The 16,989-nt window shown below is 55.1% G+C and overlaps 2 protein-coding genes across 2 annotated transcripts in view; one reads left to right on the forward strand and one right to left on the reverse strand.

Moving 5' to 3' along the window:
- Positions 1-361: 361 nt before the first annotated feature.
- MUC4 (mucin 4, cell surface associated) lies at positions 362-16,458 on the forward strand. Its single transcript, XM_034780548.1, has 13 exons — positions 362-512; positions 3,698-6,616; positions 7,247-7,351; positions 7,640-7,779; positions 8,617-8,781; positions 9,176-9,331; positions 10,571-10,701; positions 11,459-11,547; positions 12,125-12,304; positions 13,486-13,638; positions 14,295-14,414; positions 15,134-15,178; positions 16,209-16,458. The coding sequence occupies exons 1-13, from the start codon at positions 452-454 to the stop codon at positions 16,211-16,213; spliced, it is 4,269 nt and encodes a 1,422-aa protein (XP_034636439.1). The 5' UTR covers positions 362-451; the 3' UTR covers positions 16,214-16,458.
- The window catches only part of TNK2 (tyrosine kinase non receptor 2), a gene marked incomplete at its 5' end in the record, with an annotated part of 43,331 nt that continues 30,039 nt past the window's right edge, over positions 3,698-16,989 (reverse strand). The window contains 1 exon segment of the transcript XR_004647091.1: positions 3,698-4,054.

Consider the following 16,989-nt stretch of genomic DNA (forward strand, 5'->3'; position numbering starts at 1 on the left):
CCCAGTCGCCTGTGGGGCACCATGGGCACCCCAGTGTGCTCCTCAGCCCTGGGCAGTAGGGACGCCAGGCGGGAACTCAAAGCCGAGTGCTGACGCTCAGACACTTCACTTTATTGCTGGGCACTCATGTGAGAGCGACAGGAATGTGTGTTCCCAGGGGCTGGCCAGGAACATGGACAGTAACAGCAGGATATTAGGGGAGGGGTTTTTCGGGTCGGGGGACCAGGGGGGAAGAACATGAGGGGGCTCAGGGTGTGATGCAATGGTCACAGCCCGCCTTCTTTTGCCAGCCCCTATAAGTAGCTGTGGGCGGGAGCCAGGGGATTGCACCTGTTTCATTCCAGCTCCCGGAGGACGGAGGGAGGAGACCTGCATTTCCCATTCGCTACCTTTTCCCTAGCGCATTTCTCCGCCTTCGCAGCTCTCACTGCTCGGCGCGCTCCACTGAGACATGGGGACGTGGAGACCAGTCTCCTGGACCTGCTTAGGTGGCTGGCTGTGGATTCTACACGGTAAGTCCTGCGTTTTGCTCACTAGCGCGCGTGCTACTGTAAACTGGATCAAGCTCGCCCGGCCTCAGAGGCGGAGATGGTAAGAGACTATTGCTGAAGCTTTTATTAACCGGACTCCTGCACTTGTCTAGCACAGCCTTTCGTCAGCGGGGCGACAGGTGCTTTACACAGGCAGGTCTCCTGATAGCTGGGGAAACTGAGGCAGGGCGACTTGAGAATAGAACTGGGGCCTGATCCTGAGATCTGCTGAGCATTTCCTCCGAGGTGCTGAGAACACAGGAGTTAAGGCAGCTCCGTATTTTGCAGGAGCTGTGCAGGATCAAGCCCAAGAAGCGGGTGAATTAACCTGTTCTCCTTACAACTGGTATTTGGTCCCAGGTGGTTCTCTGTAAACCCAATGCATTACGGAGGCATTGTGTGTTCTTTGACCGTATGCCAAAGATTTCTGGCAACAATTTTGTGCTTTAATAAACCGCCCCCCCCCCCCCCCCCCCAATCAGAGGGAAATAGGAAGAGGGTAAAAACGACAGGCACAGTAATACCCACATGTTGCCCTTTACAGAGACCTTCCATCAGAGGATGTGAAAGTACTTGACAAACATGGGGATGTGTTGTTGTTCCCATTTGACAGCTAGGGAAACTGAGGTAGGGCAAGTCCCATAGCGTCGTTCTCGGAGCTGTAAACACCACGTCTTCTCATGTTACCGGGAGCGGCGTTGCACTGCTCTGCAGTTTCCTACGTTAGGATGGTCCATCCTGTTACAGATACAGTCTGAGCGCTCCTTAGAGCCCCTCGCTAGCCTCTCTGGAATGCATTGCGGCCCGTCGTGCGGTCAGTAGCGCTGCTGCTCTGAGTTCCAGATGTATCATCTCCACCCAGCGGCTCTGGTGTGTCCGGAACAGGTTACAATGTGCTCAGTCCTTGCTCACTGCCTGGGCCAGTGCACGTGCTGGTTATGCACTGGGCCTGCGGAAACATGGCGCCTCCTCCTGACGAATCCGGAGGCTGCCGATAAAATCAGCAAAAAAGGGGGTTTTAAAAATGCCTCCTGCCGCTAAACATTCCTGCATGTGCACATAAAATCTCCCCGCCACCCAAAGAAATAAGCCGTGTGCTGCAGTTTATCTGTCGGTTACCCTGTGAACCGGGGGGCATGTCTGGGTCTGGGGGCGGGGGGAAGGCGCTACTCAGTAGGATCAGGATTTAGCAAACTGGCTTGGAACAGCTGTTTGCCAGATGCCATCCTGCCTTTCTCCCCAGGAGCCTGGATTTCAGGCCCCCTGTGGTGGGCGCAGCGATGGCACTGACTGCCTAGAGAGGCACCCATATCCCACTGTAGGTCCCCTAGAGCTTTGCCTATGGGGGACATAGCATCGAAAGCATTCCCTGAAGGGGGCCCTCTGTGGTGTGTCCCATCTTGGCACCCTCAGACAGCTGCTCACAGCTGCCAATGATCCTGGGAAGGAGATACCCTGCCCCCACCCCCCCCGGCTCTCCCTGCCCACCCACACATTCCACCTCCCCGCCCCAGGTCCCCTCCTAACCCCCAGCCCAATCTATCATTGGCCTGCTGCAGTGCCAGCTTTTGTCCTACTCCGTGTCACCTTCTGCCCCTCTGCACTGTACCCGTAGAAAGGCTTAGAAGGTGCCAAGGTGCTGGGGGCCTGGACATTAATGATCTAGGTGGGGGAGACGTGGGCACTGGGGCTACACACTGCAGTGCTCTGGCTGACGTGCCAGCAGCTTGGCATCCGTTATCCAAATGAGCGAAGATGTATTCAGCACCTCTCTCCATCCGCACCCCTGCATGCTCCTTCCCAGATGTGCATAAGTGAGGAGTCCGGTTGCACCATGACCAGCCAATAGACTAGCCAAACAATATCTTAGCCCAGCTGCTGGGAAATGCCCCAGTCCTATACTAACCTCTGCAGGAGTGACCGGCTTTCTCACCCCTTGCAAGTCAACTTCCCTAAACCATCGAGCTGATGGCAGCGCCCAGCCTTCTCCGCGCCCCCCTGAAATCATCCCCCTCTTCAAATACCTGGGAGATCAAAGCACAAATTCAGACTCCTGGATAGGCCAAAGATATCCTGGGTTGGATTCTCAGCCCCTTTTGCTCCCTTTACATCACTCAGGTGGGGTAAAGGGAATGTGAAACCGGCCACAAGTCCTCTGCTGGGTGGGGAGTCTCTGGCAGGTTTAGAGCCAGCGTAGCCAACTCCTCCTTCTCCCTCTCCACAGCCCCTGGTGCAGGAGAAGGTGATGGGGAGTGACCATAACAAGCTGCTCTCTAGCTAGGCCCAGCTGGTACGTGGTTCTCTGGGACCGTTCGGTGCTAAGATGCACCTTGGATCAGGACAAGACTCAAGGAGTCCCACAGTTCTGCTACCCCCAGTGTAAGGTGGACAAAACAGGAACTTTGGCCTCCTGAGTGTTTTGGGAAAACAGCCGTTCCAGTCTGGGCCCCATCCTTGCAGTGAAGTTTGCCCCCAAATTTGGCTCAGGGTAAGCAAGGTCACCTGGATGATAAGGGTCATATTTTGAAGGCTTTATACAGCACTTTCCTGCATTGTAAAGACATTAACTAATCGGTCCTCACGTCACCCCTCTGAGCTAGCTGTCACTATCCCACTCGGACAGAGGGAAACTGAGGCACACAGCTAGTGGTTGAGGGCCTGCTTTTCCAAGGGAATGGCCACTCTCAGCAGCAGAGCAAGGAACTGAACCCAGGAGTTCAGGCAATTTGGGGAGACTGCCACCCTCGCTCCACTGCTCAAAACCAACAGGCCCCCGCCCCGAGGTGTCAGAATGGTGTTGCCAAGATGCAGTGGCCCATAGAAGAATGTGCCAGGCCAGGCCCGTTCTTAGTAATCCTGCGGGTGGATTACCCTGGGGGTGCGCAGAAGCCCGAAAACACAGGAAACCAACGGCAAACGTGTGACCTGCAGCCCCTGAAGGAGAAAGCAGCTTATGTGGATTCCTTACTTGCCCTGGCAAACTGAAGTTTCATGTAATTAGCATTGATGCCAGCTCAGTGTCTGAATCCTTTCCGGGGCGCCCCAAAAGGACCCTGCGGGCTAGCGTTGTCCTGCACAGAAAAGCATTGAGTAGTTTGCAAACCAGGCTGGATTTATAACCAAGTTGCTTATTAGAATTACTTACGCCTTTGCTTCATGTCCTCCAGCCTGTGCAGATCCTGGGCCCACCTCTGCTGTCCCAGCCTCTCCAGAGGATGAGTTCACCCCTGGAGCTGCATCTCCCACAGCGGCGGAGAGCAGTTTGCTCCGTGCCGGAGTCCTGGCAGCCACAGAGACAGCCCGATCTCCTCCGTCCCCGTCCGCCATGCCCGCCAACACCACGTTGCCTGGAGAACGCGCCATTTCAAGCGGCCACGCCCGCGAAGCCAGCGCCTCTTTTCCGGCAGAGGGAGCAACAGCTAGTTTGGTGTCAGCCGTGAATGGGGCCAATGTCAATTCTGTCCCGGAAACAGCGTCTTCCTCCCCCGAGCCAGGAGCCAGCGGCGGTGAAGCAGCCGAGATCCCTACAGAAGAAGCAGAAATGTCAGTCAGCGCCACCAACTCTTCGCATGCCTCTCCGGAAACCAGGACAGTGGCCACAACTCCGGCAGGAGAAGTGGTCGCCGCGTTGGCCTTGTTCTACTTCAGCCCAACAGACCCTCACCCGACCCTCTTCTCCCCTTCTGAGCTGGAGGTAACGAGCTCCGTTCCTGGCACGTTCTCCGGTGTTACCACCTCCTCTCCTCTCTCCGCAGCTACTGAGGACTGGACAGCCACCCCCGGCACTGGATGGGGGCCAGAGGACTTGGCATCCACTGGCACTGCTGTGTCCAATGGACCACCTCTTTCTCCATCGGTGGGAGAGATGGAGTCAAGTCTTGCGGCGTTCCTGTCTCCGGCTGCCTCTCCCGCTGAGGCCCCCGTCTCAGAGACCGAAAGCCCAGGGCAGGATGGATCGAGTGCTCCAGAATCCCCAGAACCACCTCCAGAGAGCGAGACAGGACGAGGAACATCGGCACTGGCAGGGGAAACATCCCCACCTGCCTTTGTAGCTGCGGGGGGAGAGGCTGGGTCACTAGGACCCGCAGAGACTGAGGGAGAGGGGCTCTCCCCAAGTGCATTTCCCAGCATTACTGGTTCCCATCATCTGGCTTCAGAGAGCGAGACAGTTACTGCCCCTGCAGCTCCGGAAGGAAGAGGGGATACGGGTAAGTCCGTGTCAGCCACAAATGAGGAAACCCCAACATCGGTGCTTGATATCCAGAGCCGAACAAATCCCTCACCCTCCGACGCAGAGCAGAGTCCGGCTAACACAGAGGAGCTACCGACAGGAGATCTGGGGGCTTTGTCCAATGCCGAAACTTCCCCTCGTTCCTTTCTAGAGCCTGGGACGGGGACAGCCAGATCTACGCTGTCAGGAGAAACGGCCCCGTCTGCCGTCCCGTCTCCCGGTGACATCCCTGCCGAGCCGTCCGTTTCAGAGAGTGAAAGTACGGGATCGTCCTCGGCTGGATTCTCTGGTGCTCCCGGTTCTCCCCAGCCACCTCCAAACGCTGCAGGAGGGACAGCACCTGTCGCTCCTGGGGCGGGAGAGAAATTGGCAAACTCTGCCCACGCTAGTGTGAAGGGAACGCCCCGCGCTCCATCAGTCCTAGAGTCTGCGGCACCTGCGGCAGCAGCCAAAGGTCCTGCAGGAGCAAATGTTTCTGGTGGCTTTGCCAGCGGGGTAGCTGCACCCTCCAGTGCAGAGCCAGCAGCCAACCGCTCAGCGAACGAGGCAGCCACAGCATCTCACGCGGGCACCCGGAGTGAAACAGATCCCTCGCCCCAGCACGCAGAGCCGAGTCCAGCTCCCACGGACGAGCTGCCAACAGGAGAACCTGGAGCATTCGCTGTGGATTCTCCTCAGCCATCCTCGGCTCGGGACACAGCGCTGGCCCCCGCACCCACAGAAAACGGAGGGGATACGGCTAGTCCGGTGTCTGCGGCGCATGGAGAAGCCCCCATTTCCAACCCCAATCTCCAGAGTGCAACAAATCCCTCGCCCTCCGTCCCGGAGCGGAGTCCCGGGGAGGCAGCAGAGGTGCCTGCCTTGGCCAGCGCCAACGCATCCCCTCCTGCACCCTTAGGAGACGGGACCGTGCCAGGCAGACTCGCTCCATCCCCACCTGCCTTTGCATCTCTCAGCGGAGCCCCGGCTGAGCCTGAAACAACGGGCGATGCAACAAACGGATTGTTCGGTGCTCTCGGGGCTCCCCGTCCAGCCCCGGCGAGGGAGACGTCTGCAGCCAACGAGGGAACGTCCGCGTCCGTCTTTGTAGTGCCTGGGGACCCAGCCTCTCTCCCTGCCATCTCGGACTCACCGGGAGGCCCCAGCGCCGTGGATTCTGCTCCTCCGTCTTCAGCTGGCGAGAGAGTTCCCATCCCACCTGTAGCTACAGAAGGAAGAGGGGACACGGCTGGTTCTGCGTCCGCAGCCCACAAGGAAACCACCACCTCTAACCCCGGTGCCCAGCATGCAGAGGCGAGTCCAGCACACGGGGCAGAGCTGCCCCCAGGCGAAAGAGGCACCTGGGCCAATGCTGAGACCTCCCCATATTCGTCCGTAGGGGATGGGAGATCCACAGGAATACATGTGCCGTCGGGGGAAACAACCCCAGCTGCCTTTGCCTCTCCCGGTGAAACCGCTGCTGGGCCCTCAGCTTCAGAGACTGCACGGCCAGGACCTTTGTTTTCTAGTGCCCCGGTGCCCTCCCCCTCCTCTCCCGAGAGGCCGACAGTACTTGGGCCCGCTGGGGTTACGAAAGAAGCAGCCATCTCTGCTGGTGACTCAGGAGTCCCCGCGGCATTCCCAGGACTGGAGGCAGTGACCGGGCGACCACTAACGACAGTACGCCTGGCCACCTCTTGTACTCCCGCTGCCACGGGATCCCACGCCCCTTCCCTCCATTCGGAGAAGGGGAAAACGCCCCCAGAACGGGGGGCTAATCTGGGTTTGGCTGGTGCGTCCCATGTGCCAGCTGACACCACTCCAGCACCCTCCAGAGGACGGGCAGCGACACCGTTCCCCCTCTTGGGAACAACAGGTATGTCCCACGCTGATAACTAGTGTCCCCAGATGGGTTCGTTTCAGGCTGGTGTTTTTCAGCTCAGTCCCATCCGCTTTCCAAGCTGGTTGTCCATGTGCAGTAGCACGTCTTGGGTCTCCGGGGCTGAGGTCTGGGGCACGCTGGGAGACCTGTTTTCCTGGGGACAGGGGCCATGGTGAGGGCAGGTGTCAGGGTGGAAGCCATGTTGGTTTTGTGGAGCTCTGTTATGAAGGGTCACTTAGTGTCTTTGTGAAAGCCCCGGTTTCTAAATGAAAGGGATGAATTCAGCGCTTGCGATAGGAGCCTCCTAATATTTACTCACGTCTTTGAGCTGTACTTTATTGTGCCTAACCCCTAGGAAGCAATGGCAGATGCCCCCCTAGGCCTCTCCCTGTCAACGCGGGTTTGGGCAAAGACTTATCTCTGACTATTTCACAGCCAGCCTTTCCCTTTTTGGTGCTGGCCCAAATAACAGAGTGCAGCTGAGGCCAGTTAGGCACTTGACCATCTGGCCGCACATCAGGTAGTTGAACATCTAATTTGTACCATTTGTAAACATGGAGGGTTCTGAGTTGTGTGTGATCTCCCCTCCCAACTCCTGAGATATTGCTCTGGTTGTGTCAACAGCCCCTCAGTCCGATACTAGAGCAGGGTTTGACCAGGAGAGAACAGCGTCGGTGTCAGTTGGGACCAGAGAGGCCACTACAAGTGGGACAGGACAGTCAGCAACAGGTAAGCCACCTCCCATGAATTTCTGAGCAATAGACAGATTTCTGCAACTGAACATGACCTCCGCTGTCCCCCTGACGATTTACCCCCCTGTACGATTACCTGCTGCTCTGCGGCATCGGGGTCCCCTCCAATCCGGATCCTATGGTCCAAGGAACCTGCCTTAATTCCACTCCGCTTCCCCTGCCCAAAGCGGGTCTTTTGTCCCCTGCCATCCGCTCGGTCCCTTTGATATTTGAAAATCTTTAGCTAGTGAACTAAAGGAAGCTGCTTGTAATCATTGTGTTTTAGTTGCAGCCGTGCCCCTGTATCCATATGGAGCAAAGGAAAGCGATAAGCAATACGTGGAGAGAAGAGTGGATTTTAACTCCCGTGTCTTCAAACCCGAGATTGGGTTCCCGTTTGGGAAAACGCTGCGCGATTCTCTCTACGTGAGTCTAAATGAGATGTGCACTTGGCCAGTCCTTTAGAAATGAACAAAGATCTGTTGGAACATGCAGAGCGGATTAAGATTTTAGCTGGTCGGGTATAAATGTGGGGAGTTTTCCCCCCTCATTTTCAACAACTGTGGGTTAATTTTTGTAGACATAAAAATCATTTTTATCGGTGGCTGGAAAAAATGTTCCTTGGATTTTATCTCCAGTGTCTGAGCCAGAGGTGTTTTCACTGGATTTAGAGGGTTTATTAAGATCACAGTCACTTTCTAATTTAAAAAAAATGTTCTGCAATGAAACAGTAAAAAATGAACTACAGCAGGGGCTGCCTTTTCGCTCGGTGCCTGCGCGGCGCCTGGCTCAGTGCAGGCCTGGCCGGTGGCTGGATCGCCTGGGCACTACAGCAATGCAAAAATCAGTAATAATGATCAAAGACACACTACAGATAGGTCTGAGCCCCAAATCCCCTAATGTCAACGGGCGTCTTTCTATTGACTTCAGCGGACTCTGCAGCAAGCCTGTGACTATCTGTCTACACAGCAAAGAAAAACCCGCACCTGTCCTGTGCCAGCCGATGGGCTCGTGGGGCTGTTCCATTGCTGTGTAGATGTCTTGGGCTGGAGCCTGAGCTCAGGGAACCTCCCACCTCGCAGGGTCCTAGAACCCGGGCTCCAGACGTCTACGCAGCAATGAAACAGCCCCGCAGCCCCAGCCCCGCGAGCCCGGGTCAACTTGCACGGGCCAGCTGTGGGTGTGTAGACAGAGCCTGTGCTTCGTTATGCATTAGTTCGTCTCTCCTGCGAAGGAGCTAACGTAAGGAATACTGTCGTTTAGTTTACAGACAACGGACAAATCGTTTTTCCAGCCTCAGACAGTGACATGTTCCCATCTCCAAACCCACCTCCCGGAGGATTTACCGGCCGTGAGAAAGTACCAATGGTTGCTGTGTTTTGGGCTAACGCGGATTTCTCCAAAGGTGTTGGCACCACGTTTTACCAGGTCAGTTTTTACACGTGGGGAGGCCCAGCTAGACGTGCTAAACGTCAGGCACAGGTATGCTGCACTTGTTCGCATTCTGCGGCTTATGATTTAGCAAGTCATTAGATATCCTGCCGATGTGGAGACGACCAAGCAGTGGGGCGTTATAGGGTTGCCGGATTCAGCAGTTCCTGCTGGTCCCCTAACGTCCGAGTCCAGCCTCACTCGGCATGAAATTCGCCCCTTTGCAGAGGGTCTGCGTAAGGCCGAAGCATCACAGAAGTCCTTAGTCAACGGGAGGAATATGCATGAGTGAGCCGAGGGGTTGTGGTCTCCTTTGAGACCTTCGCATGCGTAATGCTAGCTCTGCCCTTCCCTGCCCTGGAGCCGTAACATACCCATGCACAACCCGCAGGAGTTTGTTACTCGGGATTCTGCCGAACACCCGTTTGTCCGAGACGTGGAGGCCAAGATTCGGCGATACCTGAAGACTTCGTACTCTGCAAAATGGACGCTTAAGATCACCTGGGAGAAGGCCCCAGCCTATCCAGCATGGCAACCTGTCACTCGGGTAAGTGGCCACATGGGCTTCAGGAAGCTATTGTCAAAGTGGCTTCCTGCCCCAATGACCCGCACCCCCCAGTGTTGGTCAGGCTTAGGCTGCCGCATTGTGTCTGTGTCCTGTGATACGCGGGTCATATTTAGACGCCCCCGGCAGCTTTTCTCCAGAGAGATGTTGCTTCTGGATTGGTCTGGATCGATTTCCAAACGTTCTGGGGAACTTCTACGGGAGGAAGGACGATTCAGTGATTAAGGTGCTAGTCTGGGACTCGGGAAACTTGGGTTCAGTTTACTGCTCCACTACACAGGTCCCATGTGACCTTGGGCAAGTCCCTGTCTCTCTGTGCCTCAGTTTCCCATCTGTAAAATGGGACAATACCTACATTAAACACAATGAAGTGCTCAGATGCTAGTGACAGGGACCAGATAACCTATGATAGCCTGAATTCGTGAACTTGGAGCGGGCATGAATTCAGAACCCATGCTACCATTACTACTGTGCACTACTACTGTGTGGGAGAAACAAGTTAACTTTTGACTGTTTCACTTGAACATTTAGCGAAGATAAATTCACCCCATGCATGAGACCTATGCAAAAGAGGGCTTACGTGGGTCTCTAGGTAAAGCCCCCTACACTCACTTTTCATGGAGACATCCTAAGTAATATAATCTTTCTGTTTGTTACATGATCAATTGCATACAGAGCTGATCAAAAACTATCACACATTGAAACCAATTTTTAAGTTGTTTGTTTCAAACCCTTTGAAATAGGCCCATTTTTTGGTGATCTTGAATTATTTTTCAAAATATATTTTTAATTTGGCATTTATACACATTTTTATTGGAAACTTTTTCGAAGTGGTTATGGGAAGCTTTGCTTGACCAAGAGCACGATTTTCAGTAAATTAAAGTGTTTGACAATTGTTTTGATAAAACCTTCGACGAAAATGTCACAACGCTTTCCACGAAAAATAAGAAAGGTTGACAGTGTTTGGTGGCCAAGTTTGCTTGCACAGTCTTTGGTGGCCTGTGATATTTATTTCGAGAATTACGCCTGTCGTTGCTTCCTGTGTCTGGTTTTACTACTGCCAAGCTCTCCGGGAGTTGCAGAGATTCACCCCTACGCCCCACTGTCACAGCAGAGAACTCCTTGTTAGCATTAGCGCTGTTTGTTTTTGCTCGCTGAATAGTGATTTGTACCCCCATAGCCTCATCCTGTCCCTTCCCCGCGCACCTTGTGTTTCTCTAGACAAACACGTACCAGGCTGTGCTCACCACGGATGGACTCAAGTCCTACGTCCTCATCCTTTACCAAGATGGCGGCATGCAATGGGATTACCCCAAGCTGGGTTTGACCAACGTGCTGATGGGCTACTCCAGGTGCTGTATGCTCACTCCTCTATGGATCAATTCATACGACTCCCAATTCTGTATTTACCCCTTTGCAGCTGGGTCACATTGCAACCTCAGAACTACCATAATGTGCCCCTGACGGTGCCCCTGTGTCTCCCGAGGGTGTCGTGTCATTAAAATGCAGGCGACCCCTTGAAAGGCTGAGGATTTACAAATACAAATGAGCATTGGGTGTCTTGTGAACTTTGGACCGATCAGGATTAAGGGAGCTCTCCATTGCTTTGCTTGTAATCTAATGAATGAGAGTCACTCCCGGCTCTCTCTTTCCATACACAGAGAGCAGCACCGGCTTTCAGTCTTTTAGTCTAGATGAAGCCAAACAAGTACAATATGACCCAAACTAAAGTTCCCCTGGGAGAAAGCAGAGTGTGTGTGTCTCCTCAGTAACAGGCTACAGGAGGGCTGAAACCAAAATGGCGGCAGTTCTCTGCACACTCTATGAATCCTTAAAAGGAGCATTACCCTGCCAGCAAAGGCATTGCCGCTTCAGAGCTCTCAGCACCACAGCTGCTTCCTGGCGAGACGCCCATAGGCTCAGCCTTGTGCTCTGTGAGCCGGGGATGCTTATCCGTTGATCTGCTGTGGGCCCCCCTCCCCCTGTGTCTGAGGTGGGCGATGAGATTGGCAGGTCGGGAGTTGTTCATAGAGAACTTGCTGGGGCTGGTGTAGAGCAGAAACCTGCTCCTATCAGGAAAGGCGATGATGGGTTTGCTTTGTCGTTCAGCGGGGATGGATTTTACCGAAATGACGATCTGACCCGAAGGCCCCCAGCCGCCAAATATCGCCCCGACCAGTTCAGAGGCTACAACACAGGTACGGGCCCCGCAGCCAAACCGTTTCATTCTGCAGCTGAGATGGGCCAAGACTGTGCCGAGGTGAGAGGTTCCCCCAGACGCTGTGAGTGAGCTCCTGGCCCCACTGAAACCAGGGGAAAATCTGCCAGGGCTGTCAGTGGGGCCAACACTGACCCGCTGAATGGCCACCTTGACGTGCAGCTAACGCCCCAGGAATGCCCCTGGCGCGGCACTGGCCCAGTCAGACATGCCTGTCAGGACTGGCTGTGCCCACGGCCTATTGCTTTACAAGCCGGAGCTGAGTCCTACGCCTACTCACAGGGACAGTGCCTAGCTGAGAGACCATCCCCAGAGCTACCGCGATGCAGCTTTCACACTCGGCGCGTGAGTTTCGGGAGCGTTCCAATGGCAACAGTCGGAGGCTGTGGAACGAGGCCCGGGTTAGCTTTCCATGTCCGAAAATATCACCAGTTAGTCTCCCGTATGGTCCAAGTTGTCCGAGAACTCAGCTTAGTCCAGTCTCCCTCTGCCTGAGCTAGTACAATCTTGCCGTTGACTCAGTGGAAGGCAAAACCTGTTGATTGTTTTGGCCCTAGATCTGCGTGGGCTGTGGATATACAGTCTAGCCAGTCAGGTGCGTGTGAACTACAGACTGAGGTGTCTGGCCTGGCTTCGCACGGAGCAAGATCCAGCTGGTTGGAACAAGGATCTGCCGTCCTGCCCTTGCTCGCTGCGAGACGGAGCGTTGGATCGGCACTACCGACGGAGCAGAGGAGGTGGGGTATGCTGGCAGGGCCAGGGCCAGATGGGCCTGTTAGATCTAGTCCTCACCCTGTGGTCCCTTTCCTGGCTCTGCGCGAGGTTAGCTCTAACACGGCACCTCCCTTCACTGTGAGTGAGATGGACTAATGCCTCCTCCTTACGAGGCTGTGAGGGGTTAGTATGGAGAAAGCGCCTGCCCCACAGAGAGGGCCGGACCTGCTGACCTAGGAGGGTCGTCTCCATGGAGACCCAGCAGCTGAGAAGGGGCGCAATCCCCCCCAGTACCTCTTCCCCTGCAGTGACAGGGAATCAGTCACGTGGGCCCATCCTGTCCCATGCGAGGATCCCAGCTCAGCACCCGTGAGGAGAGAGAATCCCAGTCCTGCCAGCGGAAATACAACTCACCATGGGCCCCAAGCCCATTCGGGCCCTGAACTCTGTCCCCTGTGGTTTGGGGCCGTCTTCTCAATAATGGTGCTTAGCCAATGGCTCATCTCGTTCATCCTCAAAACCCCCCTGGGGGCAGGCAAGCGTTGGTAATTTACTCTCTCTACACAGTGGGGCGACTGCAGGGGCCATGAACCCTGTCTCCCGCTGTGATCTGAGACCGGTCAAAGCCCGGCCACGCCCAGCCTGTGGGCCCAGCACAAGTCCAGGTTGCTTTTTCTGGGATTTAGCCTTTGCAGGTGAATTGATAGTAGTTGCTCGTGTTTCCTCTTTGCGAGCAAGGCATTGCCTAGAGAGGCTTGCAAGAAACAGCAGCAGGAAATTCACCCAGCTCCAACGTCACTCAGGCCCTCTATTTTTTTACACTCGGTTGTAGTTTAATGATTCCGGGGTGTCCCCCGCTTACGTTTGTTGCTGGTTCACCACGGCCTGCAGCAGCCACAATACCTAATGAGCTGACAGGGTATTGCTGGATGTCACCATTGCTTGGTGGGCTGGAGAATCAATCCCGGCACACGAGTGCGTGCGTTCAGGGGCTCAGAGGAGCTTTGTGCGAACTGGGCTCTCTAAGACCCGGAGCCAGAGCCTGCTGAAATCCAGGGGAACCGTTCCATGGCTTCACTGGGCTTTGGATTGGGCTGGAAACCCAGGGGCTGCACGGCCAGGGAGGCCTCTTGCGCTGCACGGCTCCGGGGCACGTCCGCGCCCAGAGTCTGAAAGCTGCTGCGCGAACGGCGGGTTGTTGCAGGTTTGGCGGACGCCCGTGTGACGATGCTGTATCCAGCCTCCCCGAACCAATACGGCGCTGGGATCCGCTGTCTCTACAACAGCCAGAGCGAGCTCGTCGACGGGCGGCAGGAGAGATCCTGGAAGGACTCACGCCAAGCGTCCCCTGACCGCGGTAAGCACGGCTGAGGAGTTTTGGCAGCTTGCCCCCACGTCGTGCAATGGGAGCCACGTGGGCTGGGCCCGCCTTAGCTTTTCGGTGATTTTTCCAGGGAAATTTAAGATTTTTTTTTTTGACTGTCTGGGTAGCTGTGAGGCCAGTGGGTGCCTGCCCAGTGCAAGTCCGAACCTATTACTAACTGGTGCACGCCGAGCACTGGAGACACAAGACAGGGCAGACCAGGTTCTGCAGCAGGGTCGACGTGTTACTAGTGTCCGCTCCCGCTAATTAGAATAATGTCACTAAATACGGGTTCCCAGCATTTGACATTTTTTCCCTCAGAAAGGGCTTGGGTCAGAGTTCCTGGGTTAAGTAAAATCCCCTCTTGGCTCTAATGGAAGAGTTAGGTGAGCAAACACTGATTCGGCATTCGCCGTTGCCCATAAACAAAGCTTATGAACCGTTTTAACTTCTCTGCACATCAGTTTTTGTCAGTTTGTCTGCTAAGGGAGGAGCGACTCGTGGGATCCAAGCCAAGAGCCACTGACAGAAATGGGGTGTTTGTTTCACTCACTCCAAGGGGCATCGGATTAGGCCGGTTCTGCCCAGTTCCCTGGCAGATGTTTGTAACTTTTCCCTTCGTGACACTGCGCTGCACTTTCCATCTCCAGATGCAGAGTTAAAGTTGCATGACTGGTGCTGCCGGCAGGCGGGGAGCCCCCAGCTCTGTGCTAAGTACAGTCAGAAGAGACCAAAGATCGGCTGTGCTGGAGACAGGCTGCCAAACCAAAGTGAGTTCCCAGAGCCAGGACGCAGGGACTGGGGAGTGCACCTGTCATCTGCCAGCGTGGGCATTATTTTCCTAGGGGTTGGGGGCTGAAAGTGAATGTCCCTTTGGCCAATTTAACAACAGCCAGCAACAAAAACTAGAAGCACTCCAGAGATCTGGGCGTGGGTCGCTTTCTGTCTCCACTTATACGTTATTTTCACCCCCTCGCACTGTGTCCTCTGCACACTTGGTGTCAAGAGATTTCCACGCCAAACTCACTGGGCCAGGTAAGGATTTGTATAGAATCTGGAGCTGGTTGGCCCTGTGGGTCTTCGGGGTCATATGGCCCCAGCTTGTAGGGTTGTACTTTGGCCATGCATAGGACGGGGGAAAAGGGTGTGGTGAAATGGATCTCTGCGCAGCAGGCCAACACCAGGCCTATGCACTGCTGAAGTGAGAGAGAGAAATGTACATCGTGTTTAACTGTTCACGCTCAATGTTTCATGCCTTCTTCTTGAGCTGGCTACTGCTGGAGACAAGACTAGATGGGTCACTGCTCAGAGCCAGGATAGCAAGTCCTACGGTAAAAGCTCTGGTTGCTCCTGTATTGATCATGTAGCGAGACCAGGATCCCAGCTTGTTAATAAGCTGTCACAATCGGAGGATGCTGGACTCACGGTGGGAGTAAAGAATGACGTGATGCCAGCTCACGCCGTTTTCACTCTTTCTTGTCACCAACAGCAACGTCCTCAGAAGAGGCAGCGAGCTCCTCCGAGGAAGGAAGAGGTGAGCACACTGGGTGGGGCGGGGCTTTGCGTTCCTCCTGCACCCTGGTCCCCTAGCCCGAGAACTTTCTCACTAGCCGAAAGCAGGCAGAGCAGCTCGGAGAGCTGGGAACCACCACCGGCAGCCAGATGTGGACGAGCTGATTTGGCCGGAGCGCTGAGCACCTGCAGTGCCGGTGAAAGCCAACGGGAGCTGCGGGTGCTGAGTGCAGGGACTGGATTCCTGCAATGCCCCACCAGGGCCTTGGTTGTTTTATTGGGCTTCCGTCCCCGAGGTGAGCGGGGAGCAAGGGACCCTCAGCGAAGGGAGCTGCAGGATCTGCCAATGTAAATGTGCCTGCTTGGTTTTGTGGGGGGGAGGAGGAAGTGAGCAATGTGTGTGGGTCCTAACTGCGCTGCCCAGTGGTGGGAGCTCACTAGCCTTGTTACCTGGCAGCTGGGCTCTGGCTTTTGCGATATGCTCTCCAGGTGCTGGTCCTGGGGCCAGCGCCCATTGAAATCAATAGGAGTGATGCGCCTCAAGAAGTTGGATCTTTGAAGATCCGGGCCCGGTTCATTCTGTCCAATGTGTTCACCACAGCCAGGGAGACAAAGGGCCGGCAGCGGTCCCGTGTTATTGCCCGATCCTCTCATCTGAATCAGACCCGCCTTGGAGAGAGGACACGTGGGTCGTGCTGATGTCACTCGTGCTGGGATGGGCGTCGCTAGTAATGTACAATTTCTGTGGGGTTTGTTCACTGACTGATCTGCAGCTTGGAAGCCTGCCAGGGTTTTCCTGGAGTGAGCAGGTCAAATTTTCACACCTGGGTGTTGTTCCGCAAGCCAGGTAGCGAATGTCACACGTGGACAATTACATTCCCACCTTGTGCAGCTGCAGCGGGGTTCTGGGCTCAGCTCCGTGATGGCAGTTACGCCAGGGGCCAATTTCCCGCCCTCTTCATTTCAGGCCTTGTGGTAAATGAGGGTGAGGGACGAACTGCTGGTGTTTTCCTTTAGCAGAAGCCCCTAATGCTTCTTTTTATTCATTACAGATTGAGAATCCATCTGCTCCAGGCCTTGGCGATTCTCCACGGCCAGACTCGCTCCTCTGACGCTTTGCTAAATGGGACCGGTAAAGAATCTCTAATGCGATCTGAGATCTCCTCCGCGGATGGTAGGGCTGAAGTGTTCCTGATTCGCAGAGCTGGTGGGACGCTTGGGGGGAAAATCTGGCGGGTTTTTGTAAGAGGGCGTCCGTGTTACCCCAAGAGCAATTCCTGTTTGCAAATAAAGACTTGGAAGAGTATTTGCATCAGTGACTGTTTGCCAGCAGCGTGCTTGGAACACGCAGTCCGATCTGGCGGTTGCCGGAACGCCTACCATTGTGGTGTTTAAGCCCCAGCATAGGGGATCACCCGGCCCATGCCCATGGATGGGGGAGGCTACTCGTGCGCTGTAGAATGCTTTTCTGTGTGGTAGATCATCCCTGAACGGTGTTTCAAAGGGAGTGATAGGAAGGGCGAGAGGGAAGCTGCTGGCTGCAAAAGGAGGGAGCTGTGAGTGGACGGGAAGGAACCAGGAGGGAACAAAACCCTTCTAGCCACTTAACCTTGGACAAAAGGGCTTCTCCTGCCTGGCAGGCTCATGTGGCTAGTGCTGGGGACATCCGGTGGCTGGAGAGCGGGTTGTCGTGAGCATTTGACAGTCAATAACTTTGGCACGTGGCACGTTTCTGCTCCCGGCCGGGCTGAGCAGAACCCGGGAGTTGGGTTCCCGGGTGGACACGCACAATAAGCTGGTTCCCTCTACTAATCCACCAGCCAGGAATGGTGC

The sequence above is a fragment of the Trachemys scripta genome, chromosome 9 (genome assembly GCF_013100865.1).
Source record: "Trachemys scripta elegans isolate TJP31775 chromosome 9, CAS_Tse_1.0, whole genome shotgun sequence".
Classification (NCBI taxonomy): domain Eukaryota; kingdom Metazoa; phylum Chordata; order Testudines; family Emydidae; genus Trachemys; species Trachemys scripta.